The 23,691-nt window shown below is 48.3% G+C and overlaps 1 protein-coding gene across 1 annotated transcript in view; it reads right to left on the reverse strand.

The window, feature by feature from the left end:
• Window positions 1-1,199: 1,199 nt before the first annotated feature.
• Window positions 1,200-23,691, reverse strand: part of Itgb3 (integrin subunit beta 3) — a 57,911-nt gene continuing 35,419 nt past the window's right edge. Inside the window, exons 10-15 of the mRNA XM_041636164.1 lie at window positions 22,512-22,941; window positions 13,103-13,325; window positions 11,417-11,517; window positions 9,395-9,514; window positions 5,812-5,978; window positions 1,200-4,154 (exon numbers count right to left, since the gene is read on the reverse strand). Of these exons, the coding sequence (XP_041492098.1) occupies window positions 4,089-4,154; window positions 5,812-5,978; window positions 9,395-9,514; window positions 11,417-11,517; window positions 13,103-13,325; window positions 22,512-22,941 (1,107 nt within the window). The 3' untranslated portion in view covers window positions 1,200-4,088. The remainder of the gene's footprint in view (window positions 4,155-5,811; window positions 5,979-9,394; window positions 9,515-11,416; window positions 11,518-13,102; window positions 13,326-22,511; window positions 22,942-23,691) is intronic.

Here is a 23,691-nt window from a genome sequence, read left to right on the forward strand (position 1 = left end):
GGGAAAAGGGATCTGATGGTTGAATGTTCTGATTTAGGGCAAGTGTCCCAAGTCTCTCACTCTCTGTGTCAGGTCTGGTCTCTCTGTTCCCATCCCCTCAGATTTTCTTACTCAGTCCTTATATGACATATAGCATTTTGTATATATGACCGTGGTCTCATATGATTATAATGAGTTGAATTTTCTTATCACTTAGTGACATCATAGCTATCATGTAATATATAAGCATGTAAAGGAACCTGTTGCTGCCGAAGTGTAACACATACAGTTGTATACAGTATATAGTACTTGATAATAGCCGTGTTGATGGTTGTGTACTTACCATACTCTGTTTCAGTCATTATTTTAGTGTGTACTCCTTCTAGTTACTTATTTTTTTAAGTTTACTGTAAATACATATATATATATATATATATATATATATATATATATATGTCTTCTTGCCCTGGATCAGGCAACAACTGTGTAGCGCTAGGCCTCCTGAAGTGACTCACTTCCACTCCCCAGGTTTACGTGGCCACACTCCCACAGCAACAGAAATACTCAACATTTCTCAGAATGTATGACTGTGGCGCTGGGACAAGAGCTGTCAATTTTCCTTTCTCTGTGAGCGTGTGTATGAGTGTATCTGTCTGCTGTCTGTCTGTCTGTGCCTGTCTGTACATGCATGTGTGTGCAGTAGGAAGTCAGTCGGGGAGCCTCTGGAACTGGAGTTGCAGGCGATTGGGAACTGAACTCCAGTCCTCTGAAAGAGCAGAGAGCACTCTTAACCCCTGAGCCATCTCCCCAGCCCCTCAACTTCAATTTTTTAAACTTTCTAGGTGATTCTGCTACTGCTGGTCCTGAGGCCACCCTTTGTCACCCGCCGTTTGAAATAGAAGTTAGGTATAGAAATGGTCCTGAAGATAATTTGCCATCAAGCCTTCACTGGTTTCTGATTTGCACGGCAAAACCTAGGCTATGTTGACAGTCTGTTCTGCTTTGGGTTCAAAAGTTCCTAAAAGAAAAAAAAAATCCCCAATTTAAGAAAAACAAAACCTTAGAAAGTAATGACCTTCTCATTTTGAAAATGTCAAAGTTCTGGATCCCGAAGCTAGCCCCAGTTCCCCCAGTCTTCACTCTTCTGTTACTTCTGGAAGCTGTGACACTGTTTGCACCCAGAGAAAACAAATAACAACACAGGAAGCTTGAGGTAGCCTTAGGCCAATTCCTTTGGAAAGCACATTTTAATTCCATTACACAAATCAGTGGAAGTTGAGAAGGTGCTTAAGTAATTCCAACCAGAAATTGACAAAGAGAAATGTCTTGCTCTTGTGGGCAGGTTCCGAATATCTGGGAAATAAACAACTGACTCCAACTGGAACAATATGTCAAGCAGGCGTGTTCCCTTTCTTATTATTGTCCTCAGACATTGAGCCTGGACAGAAATTACCTGTAAAAGAACAAGGCACGATCCCTCCGTGCTGTGCTGCTCAATGCCATGACAATTTTAGATGGTCACCCTCGTGATACCAAACAGACTGATCCTCGGCCTCTGGTGGAAACAGCCACAGGGACTCCCGTGTACTGACAGGCATTGCTGGTCATCAAGAACCACAGGCCTCATTTCAGAATCAGACAAGATTCCCGCTCACCTTCTTCCTCATCTGAACCATCTTCTCTGCTATCATGGGCTCTGCCTTAGTAGCTAAAGGTTATGGTTAATGTCTAAACTTCTTAGATCTGTGACCATCCTTCCTGTTCCCTCCCTCACTTATCCTCCACCATAGAATACCTCCTAACCAAGGACAAGACAGGACCGCCATCAGCTTGTTCCTGTTCTCAAGGCCTGTCCTCAGCACTCACTCCTAGATCGGCCACTCCTGACTGATGGTCTTCCCTGACATGAAGATGCAAATGGATGCAGAGTGAACGAGAAAGAACTAATTGGATGATATCTAAGTGCTCCATTAGATGCACCCATTACCAACAGATGTAGGGATTGAGAAAGAATGAGACTCACGGAGAGGCTATGAAAATGACATCTGCTCTTGTAAAAGCCAAGGGATTCAAATCTTAAAACTGAAAGACAAACACTAGAAACAGCAATGCACACACGCGCACACACAGACACACACACAGAGTTTTCAGTGCTGGGACTCGAACCCAGGCCTTCTCATAAGCATTCTACCATTGAGCAGCATTCCATCCAGTCCCCTTATACACACAGACTCTTGGCTGCATGCTTGATGCCATATTCAATCCCAGCATCCTAGGATGTTGATATAAAAGCTGGGAATATAACTCAGTTGGTAGTGGCTCGCCTAGCATGTGTGAAGTCCCGGGTTCTATTTCCAGCACTGTATAAACCAGGTATGATAGCACATGCCTGTAATTCTAGCACCTGAGAGGCAGAGGCAAAGGGAGATCAGAGTTCAAGTCATCCTTGGCTACATAGTAAGTTTAGGGCCATCCTGGGCTACATGAGACCCTGTCTTTCAAAAGAGTTAAAAGAAAATTGACAATTGAAATAGACCTTCCAAGTAGCTGGTCCAAACTCATCATTTTTCAAACAACAACAACAAAAAACTAAACTCCAGAGGGGAAAAAATGTGGCTTTCAACGTTTAAAAGATTTAGTTGCAGCCCTGAAGTCAGGACTCATCGAGATCACTGTTAATAGGTCTCTTTTCTTTAGGTGATGGGGCTCGGTTTTTATTGTTCTCCTTGAGAAAGGCCCAGTATGTCCACGTACCCATCCTCGCATGTTTCCCAGAAGAGGGAACCCTTAGAGGCCCAGCAAGGGAGAGGCAGGTTACGAAGATGCCCCAAGGGAGTGCCTGTCGCCCACACAGTCTGTGGGCTTCTTATGCTCTCCTCTGCCATCATGAGATCACAAATATAATAATGCAAGTGTTTATGCACATGCTCCTTTAGAGTGGTGAACCTCATCATAGTTTTGGGTGTCCCCAGAGAGAATCAAATAACATTGCACTTGCACCTCTCAGATTAAAGGCTGAGATAAAATGAGGTCGTATAACCCACAGGAGAACAGGCCACACATGCAGACCCAACTGGCCTGTCATTCCTCCCCAACACTTTGCTGGGCAGACTAATGGGAATGATTCTTTCACAAGACACCCAAGAGGTAGATAAAGACAGTCAGCCCCATGGATGGGTGTAGCACACAGAGGCAAGGGATTGAGGTGTGTGGAGGTTCCTGGGAAGAGGAGCAGAAGACCTGGGGAGTGGGGATAGACCTCTCCCCTGAGGGGAAAGCGTTTGGTCATGAGCGATCTCCTCAGTGCATAGCAAAAGTCTGTAACAGAGAGAACGTGGAGTGGGAGGTAAGAGCCGCAACAATGACACTTCTACACAAATCCTGCCATTGTGAGCTTGGCGGTGCTGGCACGTCCCCAGGCCATGAGGACCCCTGAGTGGCCCTGCCATCTTCATGCCAAAGAGCCAGGTGGCAAGGACTTTCCTTATGAGAAAGCCATGGCAGGGCTGAGGTGATGGCAAAAGACGCAGGCAACTCTTGAGGACTCGATTCTCCCCAAAGGCCGCCACCGTCAGCCTGAGGGAAGGGAGTGGGCAGAGGCGCAAATGACACAACTGGGCTTCAAAGCCAAGCAGTTCCTACCGGAACTGTTGACAGGACCAAGAACCAGAAACTTACAAACGCAGTATAGAGCCAGGGCTTGGCATTGCTTCCTCTGGAACGAAACACCTCAGCCCTGCCCTTCTCTTCTGGGAGAAGGACCTGACATGGCAAGGGGGCTTCTCAGGTATTGAAGGGCACTGCTCAGCCTCCAGTTCCCCTCAAGCCAAGCAGAGAGAATCCCTTCAGGGGGGATTCTGAGGACAAAGGCTGTGGAGCACTGCCTTTGGGGACACATGACAAGTCTTAAATTACACATTTCCCCACCCCCAACACACACATATCTATAAACACACACAGAGATACACTCCCACACAGTGACACTTTCCAGTCCATCCCGATCCATGCCCCAAATCCCACCCACAAATACTGTCCCCTGTAAACATGACGGCAGAGACTCCCACAACCCTGGACTAGTCTGACAATGGTCTAAGGATGACCTCTTCTCGTTAGGTGCCCCGGTAGGTAATATTGGTGAAGGTGGAGGTGGCCTCTTTAAACAGGGGGTTGTTTGCCTGCAAAGAGAACACAGAGAAGCCCACGGTCAGTTCCTTGCACTTCCTCACTCTCAGCCGTTGAACTTCATCTGAGACTTTAGCCCAAGACCTCCTTCTCTAGAGCGCACTGTCAGGGGCAGCCGGTGTCATATTTACACTTTTGCTCCGAGGACGGGACTGGACAGGAAATAAGGAGAGGCGAGATGGTGAGCTGCGAGCCTGCTGCTGCTTCTGAGGGCCTCTAATCTAGCCTGGAGCTCTTGGTGGTGGGTGCCCATTAGCTCTCGGCAGTCCCCAAACAATACGCCATTTTACCCAGTCTCTCCTGTCTCTTCTTCTCTCCCTAGCCTGTATTCTCCTCCATCGAGGCAGTGCCAGGCGATGTGAGCCAGAAAGGAAGATGTAGGGGTCAGAACACAGAGCTTTGCTGGAATAATTCTTAGCTTATTTGATCTCATCTCTTGAATCACTGGCTACCCGCTAACCTGTTGCGTACTCAGGAAAACAGAAGGCCTTCACTGGCTTTCCAAAATTACTTCCCAACAAAAAGTGATGAATCCTCCCCACACCCAATAGTAGTTCAAGAAATTTAGAACACTCTTGGATCCCTTGGTGGCGCAAAATGTTCTACATAGCCATAAAAACATAGAACCATCTCTGTCTGCTTCTTGGGTCCAGTGGAGACAAAGTCTGGGGTCACCAGGAATAAAGTTTCTGCCTCACTCTGGACACTCTAGAGTCAAACAGTCACTTGGCAGGCCCAGGAAAAATAAAATGAGCAAAAGGAGAACGGACTAAAATTAAATACACAGATGGTTCTGAAATAACGCCCGTTTGATAGGCTGGCAAGCCGGCAGAGCGGCGGTAAAGCACCGGTTGCGCACCGTGATGAGCCTGAGTTTGAGCCTCAGATCCCACAAGGAAAAGAGAACTGACTCCTGCAAGTTGTGCCCTGACCTCAGCACAAATGCATGGCGCGCATGCGCCCTCACACAAACTGTTTTTTAAGTCTCATTTGGTTAAATCGGGATAAACTGCATTCTGGGCTCCCCAGAGAAGCCGAATTTGGAAGGAGAGAGTGAAGGAAACCAATATCCTGCCACTACATCTAGGAGGTTGACCCGGAAAGGGATTCCTATAGTCACCGAATTCCTTCTGTGTCAGGCGAGCCCCTTCAATTCTCTGCCCTCAGCTTCCTTAACTATCGAATGGGATGGTAATACTGTCCATCAAAGGGGCTTTTACAGAGATAAAGCAAAGGAAGGTGTCCAAAGCATTGAGAACACTTCTTGGTGCGCAGCCCTCAGTAAATGTTAGCTATTCTGTTGCTTTCTGTTCACGTTTAAACTTGGGACTCCCTCACAGCAATACAGTGTGCTCTATGTTCGTGATGTGGATTTGTCCTGTCTCCCTCCGCTGGAGGGTAAGCATCTCCTCTCATCACAGTTGCCTACGTGTGCAGACAATGATCATGACATGTGGTCACTGTATAGCAGAGGACTCCATGAAGTATAAAGACAAAAGGACAGTCAAACCGTCTCCCAAGATCTAGAACAGAGGACAGCCAGGGAACGGCTGTCGGGGCCGACTCCAACCACTGTGAGCATCTGCTGCCTCAACCTCACTTCTTGAACCAAAGACTTAAGAAAACACGAAGCCCAGCACAGCCTCTTACTGTGTCCCATTTTGCCCTGGCTCGTTCTTCCTCGAATTTAGCAAATTCCTTCCGGTCGTGGATGGTGATGAGTAGCTTCCAGATGAGCAGCGTGGCAAGACCGATGAGCAGAATGGCTCCCATCACTGAGAGCAGGACCACCAGGATGTCAGGACCCTTGGGGCACTCTGGGAGGCAGAGGCAGAGAGCAGGAGTCACCAAACATGGCTAGGAATGAGGTCTTAACAGATGAACAAAGGACCGGAAATAGGACAATGAGAACAGTAATTTCATCACTTTCTAAAAGGGGACAATCTTCAGGACAGCAGCAGTCTGCCCTGAGTGGTCTAGATCGGGGTTCTCAGGCTGACTCGTAGCCATTCGGTGTAGGGTCACCCAAGCGTACACTCTAGAACTTAGAGGAGAGATGGCTCAGAAGCTAAAAGCACTTGTTGCTATTTCAGATTAATATTCTATTCCAGATTAAGTTCCCAGCACCCACATGGTGGCCAAGAATCACCTGGCATTCTCTTCTGACCGCCACTGGTACCCAGGCATGCATACGGCGCCTCTACATACAAGCAGACTACTCACTCAGACACATAAATCTCAAAACCAGTTTTTTTTTTTTAAATTGATTTGGGGGTGACTAATCACAGTGTTTCCATAAAGCTTTGGCCTCTATCCAAAGCACGACAAACACACACACACGCACGCACGCGCACACACACACACCACACACACACACCTGCCAATACTAGAACTCACATCCCTACAGAGCAGCCACCAACTAGAGGCCAGAGCAGCTAGCCCTTCCTTTTATATTCCAGAACATTTGTTTTTTACTTACCAAAGTCCTCATCTCTTTCCACTTTCTTCCCTAAACACAGGCAAAGTGTGATTTGTCCTTGGATCTGTGCCACTGGGCACTCTGGAGCCAGGAATGCCTGGGTTTGAATGCTGGCTTTAATACTTACTTTGCTTATCTGACCTTCAATAAATTTACTTTTCTGGGTCTCTATTTCCTGTCTCTCCATCTTTCAAATGGAACAACTATTCACACTCATTCAAGAGCTTGTGACGAGCAGTGACTAAGCTAAATAGATTTAAAGAGCTCACACTAGCGCCTGGCCCAAAATGACCTCCTCCATAAACACTAGCAGCCATTGTCCCTGGTGACGCTCACATACCGAGTCTTCCCTTGTCCCTGGTGAAGCTTTCATACCGAGCCTGTTCGCTTACTGTCCCATTGGCAATTGTGTCTCTTGCCCTGGTCCAGATATTTACATCCCTGAGAGCTATAAATTTGGTGGCCTTCTCAGCATCTTTAGAGACCAGGATACCTGCCAGCCAGGACAATATTTAGTCATCTTAACCCTATTGGAAGCTGACTTCTTTGTTCAACCCCAAAGTCAACAACCAAAGCAGACAAGCTATGTCATTCTTTCATGGGTCAGCTGATTGTATCTTGTAGAGCTCAGCTTCCCATAAGCCTCAGGTGTCCAACAAGTGATCTCATACCGGCAACCTCCAGTGTTATGAAACCAGGTGTTTGTATATATGGGTGTTGATGAGTCTGGGAAGGAAGTCAAGCCCACTTTCCCCGCTGTCTCCCACCTTCTTCTCTAAACAGACACCCTAGCTCACCACACATTGCACAAAAACAACCACCACCACAAACCACTCTGGCCATTTCCCTACCCAGCAAATTACAACCTATCGATAATTAAGGGGCTCCTGGAGAGAGTTGAGGTTCCAGGGTCCAAATTACCAGGGGCAAAGGGTCCCAGTTCTTCTGGGAAAAGCAACCGTGAATTCTTTGAAAGCTTGGGCTAGGGCTGACCCTCAAACCTCAAAGTGAAATTTTACATGGTGGTCTCGGCAACACAGGTAGAAGCCTAAAGAAAAACAGCCTGTCCCCACTAGGGGTGGAAGGCAGGAGACAATAAGGACCAAGTGCCTCTGGAGGCCCCTCACAAGCACAGCAGGGGACCCACAGTGGTCCACACACAGCCTCAAAGGAAGGGTTGGCAGATTTAGTAAACAAAAGTATAGGAAGTCCAGGTCAATTTGACTTCCGATAAACAAGTTACTATTTTAGTGTGTGTGGACTAAATACTGCATGGAACACACCGTGTTTTTTCTGGCAGCCCTATTAGAGAGTGAAAAGGATCCAGTTCGGAGGCCCAGTCCATGTGACTGATTCCATTTGGAGATATTCTTTACTGCCCTGCAGTGACTCAACCCTTCAAAGAAAACATCTGCAAGACCATGGGATGGTGAAGGCAGCGAGAAGAATATCTTTCCACACTCAGGAGCCCAGCTCGCCATGCTGCTCCAAGCTAGAACATCTGGAAATAGCGGGAAAGAGAATAATATCTTTCCACACTCAGGACCCCAGCTGCCCATGTTGCTCCAAGCTGGAACATCTGGAAACAACGGGGAGTTGGGTCAAATCAGAGGCAGAGGCAGAACCATGGAAATGTTGGCCTCTGGTTGAGAGTGTGACTTCGAAATACAGCCTTTGCGTGAGGGCGTCAGTTCTACTTCCAGCACCACCAAGTCCAAGAGCAGTGTAGGTCACTAGACCTGGGATCCCATTTCCCACTGTGAAGAAATGGATGTACTATCAGAGAATATACCAAGTGATCCTCCAGGGTTGTGACCATCCCAGATGATCATCACCTTTGCTCCCCTTAACTAGAGTAGATGCCAGTCTCTAAATCCCAAGCCAGACGACTTGGAGAAGTTATTCAACAGGCGCACCAACAAAGATGGCATGACAAAAAGACAAAGTGATAGTAGACCCCAAAGCAAAGACCTAATGCCCTCTGTAACACACAGGGATGCAGGTACGACTAGGGTAAGGATGGCGATAATCTACGTGGTGAGCAGGAAGCTGTTGTCACCCCTAATGTGTACACTTCATCCCACAGAATAACACAGTCCTGTACTGTAAGGTCCTAGAACTTAAGTTCCGAACTCCTTGACATCAACACCTGGAAAAAAAACCCAGGCTGTATATTGCTCTTAGAGATATCCATATTCACTTCCTTCCTCTCCTTATTTTTCTGTCTCCTCAATTAACAAGTCACCTTATTTTTTTTTAAGATTTATTTTTACTCAGGCAGTGGTGGCGCACACCTTTAATCCCAGCACTCATGAGGCAGAGGCAGGCCAATCTCAGAGATGAGGCCAGCTTGATCTACAGAACAAGTTCCAGGATGGCCAGAACTACACAGAGAAATCCTGCCTCCAAAAAGGAAAAAAAAAATCATTTATAATTGTGTGTATGTGTTTGTGTCTGTGTCAGAGTATGTGAGTGAGAGCCGTTGCCTGCAGAGGCCAGCAGAAGGGTGTGCAATCTCCTTGAGCTGGAGTTACAGGTGGTTGTGAACCAAGCTCAGGTCCTCCGTGTGAGCATCAAGTGCTCTCAACTATGCGAGCCATCTCTCCAGCCCCAGTGAGTCCCTTTCTTACTAATTCTTCATGACATGACCCCCTCACCTCTTTGGCCTGTTTTGTTTGAAAGGGTTACTATAGAAAATCCTGCCTAACAAGGTAGTCTCTTTCCCCCAGGGCCAGGGCCTCAGGGCTCACTTACCCGGCTCTTTGACCACATACAGGATGGCCCTTCCGCTGGTGTCTTCATAGTACTGGAATCTGACGACACAGTCGTTCTCATTCTTGTAGGTACAGTTCACGGCGTTTTTGCCAGTATCGGCTGACAGACGGAAGGGAGTACATGGAGAATGAGAAACAAGTCACGTCCCAGAGGAGAAGAGCTTTTCCCAAACCCAGGTCATAGGATGTCTGGAAAGTACGTGACAGGAAACTCTCCGACGCTGGGCAAGATGCCCAGGATGGAGATCATGCCTGGCAATTGGCACTGAGTCTCCTGTGGTGATGAATTTGGTTTCTCGCGGGCCCTTTTTGGCTCTTATTCTTTCCTCTGAATGGGGCATGTGATAACAGTCTAAAAAGTCAGTCCATTCTGATCTAGAGCCTGTCCCTAGCACCTAGAATCTGTGATCTGTCCTCATCATCTTCATCTATGAAAGGAAACCGGTGCCCCCACCTTCCATGAGAATTAGGTAGCATCGAACAGTCGCACACACAGTAGGCATCCCCTCCCCTCCAGCTTCCTCGGCTTTCCCATTGCTAGTCCCCTCATTTCTGCTCCAATCCGCGGTGCCTCTCACGGCCATCCCCCATCCCTGACTCCCATCAGACTTTGCAGGCTTCAGCCTTCTCATTCTGGAACCTGCGAGTCCCTGCTAGACGCTGTGGATTCCTCTCCACTAATAGACTTTGCCATATACTGATGGCTGCAGATGAGCGAAACCCACAAGGACAGCATCAGAGAACCATCGGTTAGCTACTGGACAAGCCGAGATGGGAAAGAGGGAGTAGCTACCTACGATGTGTTCGCACCTATTTTATGTCATTTAACTCTCCCTGTAGGTGGGAGCCACCGATTTTCTTTCACAGATGAAGAAAAAGAGACTCAGTGAGTCAGATAAATACCCTTTCCCCCGATCTAATCACAGCAAGTCTAGTGTGGAAAATTCCACTTCCTCAACCCCTAAACGCCCACCTCACGGTAGCCCCTTTCTGCTATCAGTCACAGGTCCAGAGACCTGATTCTCTTATAACCCCCACACCAGTAGCTGTCTTCTGGCAGCTCTCACGTGAAGAGGTACTTCCTGTCTGCATGGGCAATTGCTGTCTGTGCAGAGATTGTCAATTCCTGGGCACTACCTGGTCCCCCAAAACTCAGATAATGTAAGAGATATATTGGAAGCAGCGAAGATCATCTTTAAAGACAGTACGAAGTTCAGGACAGAATAACTTTAAGAAAGGATCTTGCTCCCCCTGTTTATACTTCCATCTTATTTCAGGGTGGTGGGGGCTCCAGAAAGTCAAAAGGGTTTTAGGAGAGCAGTCATGATTATGTATCTACAATGCTGAAGGTTTCTCTCCAAACCAACAAGCTGTAAGCAAAAACCTGGGAATTATTTAACACTGTTAGTAGATTTTGGGTTTTATTTTATATATATGGGTATTTTGCCTGCATATGTATGTTTGTGCACCATGTCTACGTGTATCTATAGAGGCTAGAACGGGGCATTGAATCCTCTGGAACTAGAGTTTCAGGTGTTTGTGAGCCACCGTGTGGGTGCTGGAAACTGAGCCCAGGTCTTCTGCAAGCTACTCTAAACACTCCCAGGATTACAGGTGTATGCCACCAGGCCCAGTGTTACTCACCTTCTAAGCTAGGGGTGAACCGTCACAGGCCTACACCTTGGTTTCTTCCGTCTATAAAATCTAGTGTATCACCCTCCTCTCCTTTAAGGGTAAATTCAAAATCATCTGACTTGTACTTCCTTTACAAGTGAGGCACAGGCTCTTGCTGAGTCTGGGACCACAGGAAGCAGAAGGTGTGGGCTGCTGAACACATTTGCAAGGATGAAGGAGACTCTCGGAAAGCCAGCCTTCGCCATGTGCCTACTGCACATCAGGCCTGCACAGCATTCCTTGGGGTGGGAGCCTGCAGGTTCTGAGGTGGAGATGGAACTATACACAGCCGGGATGTGTGAGACCCCCTAAGACCTGCCGGACTCACTCAGTTCTGCCACAGGCTCAATGTCATCGCGGCAGTACCGGCTGCAGGTGTTTTCTTCATGGAGGGTTCCCCGGTTGAACTTCTTACATTCCACACACTCCCTGGAGGAGAGAGTACACAGCAGCTAAAGCAAAGGGGGAACAGCCCTAAGTGTACCACATCCCTGGAAAGTACCATGGAGCTCGGTAATGAAGCCCTCCTCACCCGCAGACAGGACCCGGCCAACCCACCCTGGATCTGAGGCAGAGCCTCGCTATAGAGCCTAATCTGGTCTTGAACTTGATCCCCTTGCCTCAGCTCCTGACTGCTGGGATTTTAGGATCAAATAGGCTTCATGGAGCTTCAAGGGCTATGGTGGCGATGGTGGAGGTGGTGGTGGTGATGGTGGTGGTGGTGATGGCGGTGGTAGTGATGGTAGTGGTGGTTATGGTGATGATGGTGGTGGTGGTGATGGTGGTGCTGATGGTGGTGATGGTGATGGCGGTGGTAGTGATAGTAGTGGTGGTTATGGTGATGATGGTGGTGATGGTGATGGCGGTGGTAGTGATGGTAGTGGTGGTGGTGATGGTGGTGGTGGTGATGATGGTGGTTATGGTGATGATGGTGGTGGTGGTGATGGTGGTGGTGGTGATTCTGATGGTGGTGGTGGTGGTGATCGTGGTGGTGGTGATGGTGGTGCTGATGGTGGTGATGGTGGTGGTGATGGTGGTGGTGGTGGTGGTGGTGGTGGTGGTGATGGTGGTGATGGTGATGGTGGTGATGGTGGTGGTGGTGGTGGTGGTGATGGTGGTGGTGGTGATGGTGGTGGTGGTGATGGTGGTGGTGATGGTGATGGTGGTGATGGTGGTGGTGGTGGTGGTGGTGGTGGTGGTGGTGGTGATGGTGGTGATGGTGGTGGTGATGGTGATGGTGGTGATGGTGGTGGTGGGGGTGGTGATTTCTCATCACTTCTGGGAGGTTTAAGGTCAGAACTAGTCATGTGATTTATGAGTCCACTGAAAAATTATAGTTCTGTTCAAACACAGCTAAGAATTTCAAGGCAGTGAAAACCAAGTGTTTAGCCCAGCATGAGGCTCTTTCTTCTAAGCACTGAGCCTACCACAGCCAAAGTGTTTAACTGTGAACCCGACAATGGCAGAACCACAAACTTGGGCTTCCTCTAACTTCCAAACAGGGCAATTCTATAGTGGCAAAATGCCCATTTCACCAGACACCCACCATAACGCCAGCCCCTGCACCTCCCGTAGGGATCAGAACACTGCATAGGAATGTTGAGAGAATTTCCTGTTTGCTTCCCCTCCCAATGCAGAGGGCTTCGTGGTGCCACTCTGGAAGAGAGGGCTTGCTGCAATTGCTACCACTCTGGTCCCTGCACAGCTGGTACCACCTCCAGCCTTCCCAAAGAAAGGCATCACGGAAAAAAAGAAAGTAGTAATTTGGCCGGAGCAAACCATTCTCCAAGCCAGATCCTTGGGAGCTGGGAACTCTGGGGAGGGGGGGTGGCTCTTAGTTCCTCCCAGCCTCCCTACCCCTCTTCCTTCTCCCAGCCTCCCTGCCCCTCTCCCTTCCCCCCTCCTCCCTGCCCCTCTCCCTTCTCCCCTCCTCCCTGCCCCTCTCCCTTCTCCCAGCCTCCCTGCCCCTCTCCCTTCTCCCAGCCTCCCTGCTCTCTCCAGACTGTTCACTCACTTCTTAAACGAGCAGGCATCTGGGCAAGTGGGACACTTCTCACAGGTGTCCCCGTAGGAGCCTGGCTGGACACAGACACAGCTGCCACATTCACAGTTACCGCGGCCGCTGCACAGCAGCCCATTGCTGGACATGCAGGTGTCAGTGCGGGTTGTGCAGTTGCAGTAGAAGCCAGTCCAGTCGGAGTCACACACGCAGTCCCCGCAGTTGCACTGGCCATGGCCTACAAACAGAGCACAGGACAGCAGACCAGCTGGTGAGAAGCCGGTCCCATGACAACAGGCTACTGTCACCCCGTTCCTTCAGCCAGACTCACAGTGATCCTGCAAGTAAGTGGAGGGACTGGCTCATTGCCAGCAAAGCTCCACCCAGCAGACACAGAGAACATGTAGGCACCCCAAGGAAGAAGACCTGGAAAGCAGAGGAATATTCAGATCTGTGTCTACCATACTTCCTGTCTTTTTTCTTGCCCTGTTCTGAATCCTTCTGCCTTCTCTGCCAGCATCAGTCTGAGAACTAAAGCCAGCTCTTTAACCCCAAGGGCTGGTCCGGCAAGAATCTATAGCCTGTGCGCACACAGAGCATCCGGGAACTTCACCAGATGGTAATGAAGCTGGTGATGGTGAAAAGCTCCTCCAGGCCCTTCACACGTCTCCTTTGACCTGACAATGTTTCCTCTCCGATGCGGCTTGAAAGGCCAACCATCATTGTCATTGTCTTCTTCTCCCTGTTAAGTCAGACACCAACACAAGCTCTGATTTGAACAAGCTAACCCCTCCCTCAGCAAAATAATGGACCGACCAACAAGCTCCAGTACTGTGTTTCTCAGAGCAGCTGACTGTCACCTTGCAAGGTGAGAAGCAAGGCTCTGAAGGGGAACACATGAGATGAGAAAGTGCTCTGTAGTGAGCATGGAGGGATGGAGAAACCCTGCACAGCCTTGTGCCGATGCTGGGAAGGGAAGGCACACACAGCACTCCTGGGTATGCAGGGAGAAGGATAGGGTCCCCAAGGCCAGACAGGCACTGGGAGCCTACAGTCAGCCAGCAGAGCCAAGGAAGCAGAGAACAAATAGAACCTATCTTATAGCCTGCTGAGAGCCAGGACTGCTAAATAAATCCCATGAGTACCATAGAGAGAATGCTGCAGAAAACGAGGAAAGCTGAATGAAAAGAGATTTTCCAAAGGTAGACAGCCAGAAACTGGTTAGCGGTGACCACACATAGCCCAGAGGCCTCCACCAAACAGCTGATCAATTATTGTCTCTGCCTCCCCACACCAAAGCTGCAAAAACATTTGCCATAATTAATTTCTGATGTTGCAGGCGTGGTTCATGAGCATCCAACCTCACCGGCACATCCTGTCTTTCATAACTATTCCTCCATATGCCTGTGTTTCGATCTAGTGGGTGATGCTATTTTGAGAGATTTTGGAGACCTGACAGGTGGGGCCTCACTAGAAGAAATAGGTCACTGGGTCCTTGTAGGGCATAACTGATATATCCCTGACCAATTCCTGGCTTGCTCTCTCTGCTTCCAGGTTGGCCATGAAGTGAGCAGCAGAGGAGACAGCTGTTACGCTGTCCTGCCTAAAGCATTTGGGACCAAACAAACATAGACTGAACCCACTGGAATCATTAGCCAAAATAACTCTTTCCTCCTTCATTTCTTTTGGGTATTTTATAACAGCAACGTAAAAAATTAATACATCCTGCTGCCCTAGGTCAGCAGTTCTCAACCCTTGGGTTGCAACCCCTTAGGGGTTGTGTGTCAGATATCCTGCATATCAAATATTAATGATATGATTCATAGCAAAATTACAGTTATGAAGTAGCAATGAAATAATTTTATAGTTGGGAGGAACTAACTGTATTAAAGGGCCACAGCATTAGGAAGATTGGAAAGTACTACCCTGTGTAGCCGAGAGCACAGTAGATCAGCTTTGGAAGCCATCTAGAGAACTGTACTACTTCCCAAAACCAAGGAACTAAATATTCCCAGTGGAAGTTGTGCCACCAGTACTCACAGCAATGACAATAATGTCCATGGGCATTTGCTGAGCATTCAACATGTGCTAAGCACATGTCATATCCTATCATCCTATTGTCCAGTTACCCTATTCATTCTTACAATCCCATTGTGTCAGAAAGCTCACAGAACTTGTTTCAGGCCACAGCTGACACACAGCAGAGTCAGGGCTCAGCCTTGAGTGACCACACATCAGTCGACACCCTGGACTATTCCCTTCTGCTGCACTGTTTCTGTGGCCTCCTGTTTCCATTCATATTGTTCTTTCTACCTTTAACTCTGTGTCTTCTCAAATCCCTCTCCACAGTTAAGAGCACTGCCTGCTCTTGCAAAGATCCTGAGTTCAAGTCCAGAAACCACATGGTGGCTCACAACCATATGTAATGAGATCTGGTGCCCTCTTGAGGAAGAGACCTGGTCAGTCGTCCTCATCAACTTAGACCGTGAAACCCAATATGGACAAGTTCAACAGAACCACCATATATGGGCTGCCCATGCGTATTTCATCATTGCCAGGGCATAAATTTCATTTTTTTCTTCATTCATCCTTAAGGCCCAATTCATGTGTTCCTTCCTCCCATTGACTTTTTCTGACCTCTTCAAGTTGAGTCAAGTGTCTTCTCATGTTCTGCCAGCACACTGTGGCTGCTTCTATGTTGTGGTAGTGTGGATGTATCTGGCCCCCACACACTCATAGGGAAAGACACTATTTAGGAGGTGTGGCCTTGCTGGAGGAGGCTGGATGATACACACCCTTAGTCCAGACCTTGAGGCTGGAGGGCACACCTTTAATCGGGGTCACATTTTCTGTTGGAAGTGTGTCACTGTGGGGAGGGCTTTGAGGTCTTTTTCTCAAGCTTCACTCAGTGGGACAGCTGTTGATTTCCTGTTGCCTGCAAGATGCAGCACTCTCAGCTCCAGCACTGTGGAGGCCAAAAATGCAGGCCCATTTCCACCTTGTCTGACGTCAGAGAGTTTGGAGATTTGATAAACATAGTAGCAGGTCCTAACTTAGGAGGCGACTGCTTGATTCTTTTGAAATTAAAATAGCTCAGTGCCATTCTGCTGGGTGGTCAGGATAGGCGAATGTGCTTCTGCTCCTTCTGTTATAAATATGAGGTCCCCTGGGGAAGGTGTATCTCCAGCACATGTGACCTAGAGCACTTTCCCTACCTAGACAACAGAACACTAATGATTTGATGTCTCAGAGTGATAAAGCCATTGACGGTGTGTCCTGTTAATAAAGAGGAGTTTAAAAGTTGGAAGTTAACACTACCAAAAGTGACCCATTCTCTAGAGCTCTGCATCAGGAAGAACTGGACAGATAATAAAAACATAACTGTTAATCAGAGGAAAGGCGAGGAACAAATAATGGTCTGGAAACCACATCAGTAGCTCCAAAAAGGTGGGGAGGGTTGTCATTGGGCCCGCTGTCTTTTGGGCACTATGGGTCCCTCTGCTGATGGCTCTGGCAATGTCCTCCCAGAAACACATCACCATTCAAGATGCAAACATGTAACTAAGACTCAGCTGCATCACTTGCTTGAAATATTTCTTAGAACAGGTGGGCCAGTTGTGGTGAGCCTGTAGGATATGCTAAACAAACGAGGTCAAGGCCAGACAAGGCTATACACTGGGGTTGAAGCACTAGATGTTCTTCCAAGACTGGAGTTGGAGTCCCAGCACCCACAAGGTGGGTTACCAAGTGTCTGTAACTCCAATCCTAGGGGGATGCAATGCCCTCCTCTGACTGCCACAGCAGAGCACCCACATATATTTTTAAAAGATGGGACTAGAGAAATGGCTCAGCAGTTAAGAGCACTGGCTGCTGTCCCAGAAAACACGAGTTCAATTCCCAGCCCCAACATGGCAGCTCACAACTGTCTACATAACTCCAGTTCCAAGTGATTCGACGCCGTTACACAGACACACATGTGGGCAAAACAGGCCCATGAAATAAAAATGAATCATTCTTAAAAAAATAAAAAAAAATCTGGGTGGTAGTGACGCATGCCTTTGATCCCAGCACTCAGAGGCAGAGGCAGGTGGGTCTCTGTGAGTTCCAGGCACACCTGGTCTATAGAGCGAGTTCTAGGACAGCCAAAACTACACAAAGAAACCATGTCTTGAAATACCTAAATAAATAAATGTTTTAAATTAAGAACAAAAGATGGGGCCAGAAGCAGACTGCCCAGGGATATCTAGAGACTTCGGGGGTGGGTGCTGGAGGAAAGCTTGGAACAGAAATACTCTGTTTTAGGCTGGGTTCTCTAGAGGCATGGTTATGGCTAGGCTCTTTACTGGGGAGAAGGACGGGAGGGAGGAAGGAAGCAGTCAAATGCCAACTAGGCTTGGGAAATGGTAAAGTGCTTGCCACAGAAGCAAGAGGAACTGAGCTCTATGCCCAGCACCCATGTAAAAAGCCGGTGTGCAGAGACATAGTTATAGACCCAGCACAGGAAGGCAGAAACAGGAAAAGGGCTGGAGCCCGCTCACACTCCAGGTACCAGCGGGAGACCCCGTCTCAATAAGCAAGGTAGACAAATCTTGAGGAATGACACTCAGGGTGATCGTGTGACTTCCACACATGCACGTGTGCATGCACATGCTTGCACACACACACACACACACACACACACACACACACAGCAGCTATGTGGTCTAGAATAGAAACTCCCTTCAGCCTGAATCCGTGGAGAGTCTGGAATTATGAATGGCACCACAGAGCTAGGACTACTTTGAGGAAAAGGAAGTGCCCTGGTAGAACCTTCCTTCACCAGTCCTTGGTCAATTTCTGAAGGCAAGGCTACTCCTGTCAGCGCCAAAGAAAGGCAGCTGTGAACTGTAATCAGTCAGCCCTCCAGACAGCAGCTTGGGGTGGGTATGCCAGACAACAGAATGGACCCCATGGTGCCCACTATGCCTTGGCTTTAGCCACGATGCCTGGATGGGGAAAGAAGGATGCCACAGAGGCCTGGCAGCACTCAGAAGAGGCCTCAGCCTCCGCAGAACCCTCGTCCCACAGTGTTCCCTTTGTGAAGCAAAACAAAGTGAGCTTTGACAGGATGACCTGCTGGGCCAGTGATGATGGGAATGGAAGTGGGTAGCCAGAGCCAGCAGGCTGACCCTGAGACCTGGCAGAGGCCGCCCTTAAAGGAAACCACAGTGTAGTAATGTCACAGTGTTGGCACCTCTCCAGTCAAAGTGGGCCCTAGGCTGGGTTCACAGCAAAGCCAAAAGAGGGAGCAAGAAATGGGAGAGGAAGGGGAGGGAGGAGGGTTCCAACCAGAGGGTGTGTGATTACTCTCCCTGCCAAGCCAGACTTTCAGACTGACTCCACTCCTTTCCTACGTGAACCAGCCTTCCTTTGAGCTCCGTCAGACATCACCACCTCCATGAACCTGCCCAGGTCTCCCCTATCCATGAGTCTCTCTGGGGACTCTGCGGACATCTCCAGGTTCTAGCAGGCTGAGACTGCTTATGTGTAGGACACTTCCATCTATTATTAAACCGGAAAGTTGTCTGTTGACACCTGGTCCTCGCGTGTGGCTAGAGCACAGGGCAGAGCCCACGGAGGAAGCCTGCAGAGCCCACGGAGGAAGCCTATCTGTGTGTAACGGGGGCGGGGAAGAACCTGAGGAGGAGGGTGCCTGTCCTATCTCCCTGCTGTCTGTGGTAGGGGTTAGAGACTCATGCAACCTCAAACACCAAGCCTGAAGTAGGGAGGAGTCAGTCAGGACCACCTGCCATGCTCAGAGCTCACAGGCTAGTAAAAGAGCAGGCACTCCTGTCCTATGGTCCCCACAAGGCAGGCCTCGGAGAAGAGGGACACTGAGGAGCTGGAACCACGCATAACCCCTTGTTCACCCGTGTGAACCAAATGTCAGCATGATGCCAAGTACTCCACAGGCACGTGCCTCTGGGAATGTGATAACAGTGGTCACAAGAGGAAGATGTGAGGCTAGGTGGGCACCAGACACCCTGGCAAGAAGCAGTAAAAAATGGGTGCTGCCGCCAAATGAGTCCCCTTAGTGGATTAGAGTGAGCACACAGGACCAGAAATCTACACCTCAGAGAGTGGGAATTGCTGAGGCTTTAGGGTTGGGAGCCAAAACCAACACACACTGGCTGGGATCCCTCCCACAGACCTCACACTAGACCGGAACCAATCAACCCTGGAGGAGTGAAGGGGCCCGGAGGCTCTTCTGTAGGCCTTTCCCAGCATTCCCAGCTTGCTCCTTTGGGTGAGTCTTTGGTGGTCTGAACATGGAAGAAATATTATTAGATGCTCAAATGAGCTGAAAGCCCTGATTCCCTAGTTCAAACTGCTCTCGTATGTCTGTTCTCATCAGGGCCCTGGTCTCTCCCCACTGCTGTAGTGAATAGTTACACCGCTTTCCCCCAACACTTGCTGACGTGACTGAAGTAAACAATGTCACGGATCAGAAGAGGTATCATTTTTTACGTCTGTGGTGCATACGTTTTATGTTTTTAAAAGATTCTTCTACTTAAGTGTATGTTGGGCATGCACGCTTTGAGTGCTGGTGCCCTCGGAGGTCAGAGGCATTAGCTTCTCTGTGGCTGGAGTTGCAGGTGAACCACCTGGAAACTGAACTCAGGTCATCTACAAGAATAGCACCTGCTCTTAACCACTGAGCCGTTTCTCCAGCCCCTTGGGAACAGTTTGGTCATGGCATATTTGTCTTTTTGATTGAGTTCCTTTGTGGTGGTGGTGGTGGTGATGGTTGGGTGTTGGCTAACCATAAACTTGCTGTGTAGCTGAGGATGACCTTGACCTCCTGATTATAGTCTATATATAGCCTATAATGCTGGTATTTTAGACATGTGCCACCACGTTAAAGTGAACACCTGAGTCAACTGAGCTCAGCCGGCTAAACCCTAATGCAAATGAAGCCTGTCTGGGTCTTAGATTATCACAGAAAACAAGTAGAGCCTCTCCGTTCAGTTGATCACACAGAATACCCAGAACCCAGCTCCAACCAACTTGAAAATGTCTGCAGTCTGTCCGTCCCAAACAAGGTTAAATCACAGCAACAACAGTCCAAGTCTGCAGCCTGTCCGTCCCAAACAGAGTTAAATCATAGCAACTACAATCCAACATAAACCTTCCTCCAGAGCCTAAGAAGAAAGCTCAGACTGTCCATTGCCCTGAGAGTACTCAGATAAAGACCATACTCACAGCAATTTGGCTTCTCCTGGTCAGAAAAGTGCCTAACAGTGGTCCTTGGGGCCAGTTTGAAGTTATCAATAGGCCTCAGAGGCGCACTACGTTTTTTTGTTTTGTTTTGTTTTGTTTTGTTTTGTTGCTTTTTCAAGACAGGGTTTCTCTGTGGCTTTGGAGCCTGTCCTGGAACTAGCTCTGTAGACCAGGCTGGTCTCGAACTCACAGAGATCCACCTGCCTCTGCCTCCCGAGTGCTGGGATTAAAGGCGTGCGCCACCATCGCCCGGCTAGATTTTTCAATAAGGACAATTCAGACCCTTCAGGTTCAACATTATAGTCCCCAGGCTGGAGAGACAGCTTGCATTGCACACATGAGGACCTGAGTTCACATCTACAGCACTCATGTTTTGGAAAATAAATCTAGGCTCAGTGGCACATACATGTCTACATGTGTGTAGCCCCAACACTGGGAAGCAAAAACAGTTGAATCTTTGGAGCTCACTGACCAGCTAGCCTAGCAAACTGGTCAGCTCCAGGGTCTATGAAAGAGCCTATCTCAAAAAGCAACATGTGTCACGCCACCTCCTGCAGAGTCTGCGTGATTTCTCACATAGGCTATGGCACAAGTTTCAAGGAAGAGTGCCCACAGAGAAGGTGTCTGTGCTGTGCTTCCTGCACTGGAGCCCTTGCACTTTTGGCATTACCTTATGTTCTAGGAATGCAGTCTGGTTTCTTCTGGAAGGGAAGACAGTATGTTTAAGTTTCCAGAGTCTAGTGATGAGATATTGCCATATACAGGGAGTATATGATGCTAATGGAGGAAGATGGGTTAACATTCAAGGCAAAAAGGTTTCCAAGTTTAATCTGGTGCTTAGTAAATAAAGAACAAAAGACAAACTTAATTAAGCAATTAAGATAGATTCAGCAAAGATGGGATAAGGATAGAAGAGAGAGATAAGTGCCTGTAACGTCTTGAAATTGGTTTTGGGGAAGGATTGAAAAGGAGTTAGAAATATGGAGAAGGAGAAGGAAAGAAGAAGTTCTTCTGCATAGATGGCAGAAATATAAAAAGACCGTAGACTGTGTGACTGTTAACCACAACCGCTTGCCCTTAGCTCAAAATGCCATGAACTCATAGGCTAGATAAAGATTTATATCGAAACTAATACCAGGGACATCTGTTTGATGGAAATCTATCCTCATGTATCTGATATAATGACTCTAAAAATAATCTGTACCACATGAAAAAAACAATACACGCAGTTCAGCAATCTTTCTGTATAAAGGATGAGCCTCACACCCAGTAAAGACACATTCAGATGCAATTCCTTTGAGTCTTGGATCTGTGTGTCATCCGCCGACTCCTTACCCACCTATTCCTGAGACCCGGTCTTGTAGGTCCCAATGCCCCGGCTGAGCTGGTCCTTCCCAAACACGGGAAGTGATTGAGGAAGACACCAAATGCCCACCTCTGGTCTCTATACCCGTATACATACATGTGCACACACACACACACACACACACACACAATTTTAATCTTCTAGTAGGAAGTCTCTCCTGTAACTCTCTAGTGAACTTTCTGCTATGTCAAAATGCTCAGTATCCCCATGGTCCATTATGATAGCCACTAGGCACGTGGCCACTGACCAACTGAAAAACTGAATTTATGGTTTCTCTCTCAATTAGTTTAAATAGTTACATGTGGCTAGTGGATACCTTGGATAGCACAGGCCTAGAATATAAATACCAATAGTTACGAACAGATAATAGAACAGGGATAACATTTAGTACAAGTATATCATTTTCCAAATACTGTTCTAAGTGCCCAGTATCTTGCATATATACCACTACTGTCTACTGGTGCTACAAGGATAAATTCAAGTAAAATTATTATGAACTTTACGGCATATTCCAATATCATATTTTCCATCTGTGAACACTAATAGTTTATCATGAGGCTGATTTTTTTTTAATGAAAAATAAGTTGATCCTCCGGCCTACCCTCATCTTAGCTTCCCTATGCCCCACGAACAAGGTTGGGAGGTTCCCTCCTCTGCTCATTTCTGGTTTTCTGCTCTGAGTGAAATGGATCCCCAGTTCCCTCGCCAACCTCAAGCCCGCCACATGGCACCCACATGGCGCCTGGGGTGCGCATGCGCGCATGGCTGTTGAGCACGCAGCTGTGTGCTCCTACTCACCAGAGCACATCTCCCCTTTGTAGCGGACACAGGAGAAGTCGTCGCACTCGCAGAACTTGCCCGTGATCTTGCCGAAGTCACTGCTGTGGCATACACACTGGCCGCAGAGGCACTCGCCCCGCTGGCTGCAGACGGGTTGGCCCTCCTTGGCACTGCACTCCTCCTGCTGAGAGGGCCGGTAGTCCTCCTCGGAGCACTCACACATGGATCCCAGCCAGCCCTGGTCACAGCGGCACACTCCACACTCAAAGGTCCCATTGCCATTGTTGCAGCGTGGGCTGAGGGGCTGGGCAGAGGCCTGGCAGGCACAGTCACAGTCAAAGGTGACCTGGACGGTGAGGCTATCCTTAAAGCCCACAGGCTTGATGGTGAAAGACTGCTCCTTCTCCTGGGGGCAGCCGCGTACCTTGGCCTCGACGCTAAAGCTCACCTGGATGGAAAGACGACATTCAGACCTAAGTGGATCTGGGTACCACCCGCCCTAGAGAAACGTTGTGCTGCACCCTACCAAGGACAACAAAACTGGGTGTCAAATCCAACTGCCGTGGGGAGTTTCTTGACCTTAATTCTGTCAAAGGCTACATAGTAAAAGCTACACTGGCATCATAGTTACTACTGGGACCTATTTAATTGGACAGATGGTTACAGCCTAGCAATAAAAGGCTGGTTTTCTCCTGAGAAGTCAATCAGCTCAAGCAGGACAGGATTTGTGATGCCAACCAAGCCTGCTGGAGTATTATTATTACATATTAACAGTAGGACACGCAAAATTCTGCTTTGCATCACACCATGCCATAGAGTGGTCAGTTACAACCTGAGGGATTGCAGTATAAAGTGTCATTGGAGGGTGTGAGCTGTGAGCTGTGAACACATATGTTTAGGAAATAAACATACAGGGCAATGGACCAAAAGACCTATTTTTCTTCATTCCTCTCTCCCATCCACCAGTCCCTTGGAGAGAGCAGAGGAGGACCAACAAACAAAGAGAACCAGGGGACCTAGAGAGATGGCTCAGCAAGGTAAGAACACTGGCTACCCTTCCAGAGGGCCTGGGTTCAAATCCACATGGCAGGTCACAACCATCTGTAACTCCAGTTCCAAGGAATCAGACACACTCTTCTGGCCTCCACAGGCACTAGGCACCCACGTGATATCCAAATACACACATACACACACACAC

The sequence above is a fragment of the Microtus oregoni genome, unplaced genomic scaffold (assembly GCF_018167655.1).
Source record: "Microtus oregoni isolate MIOR12 unplaced genomic scaffold, Mior012 000048F_ref0000485, whole genome shotgun sequence".
Taxonomy (NCBI): Eukaryota; Metazoa; Chordata; class Mammalia; order Rodentia; family Cricetidae; genus Microtus; species Microtus oregoni.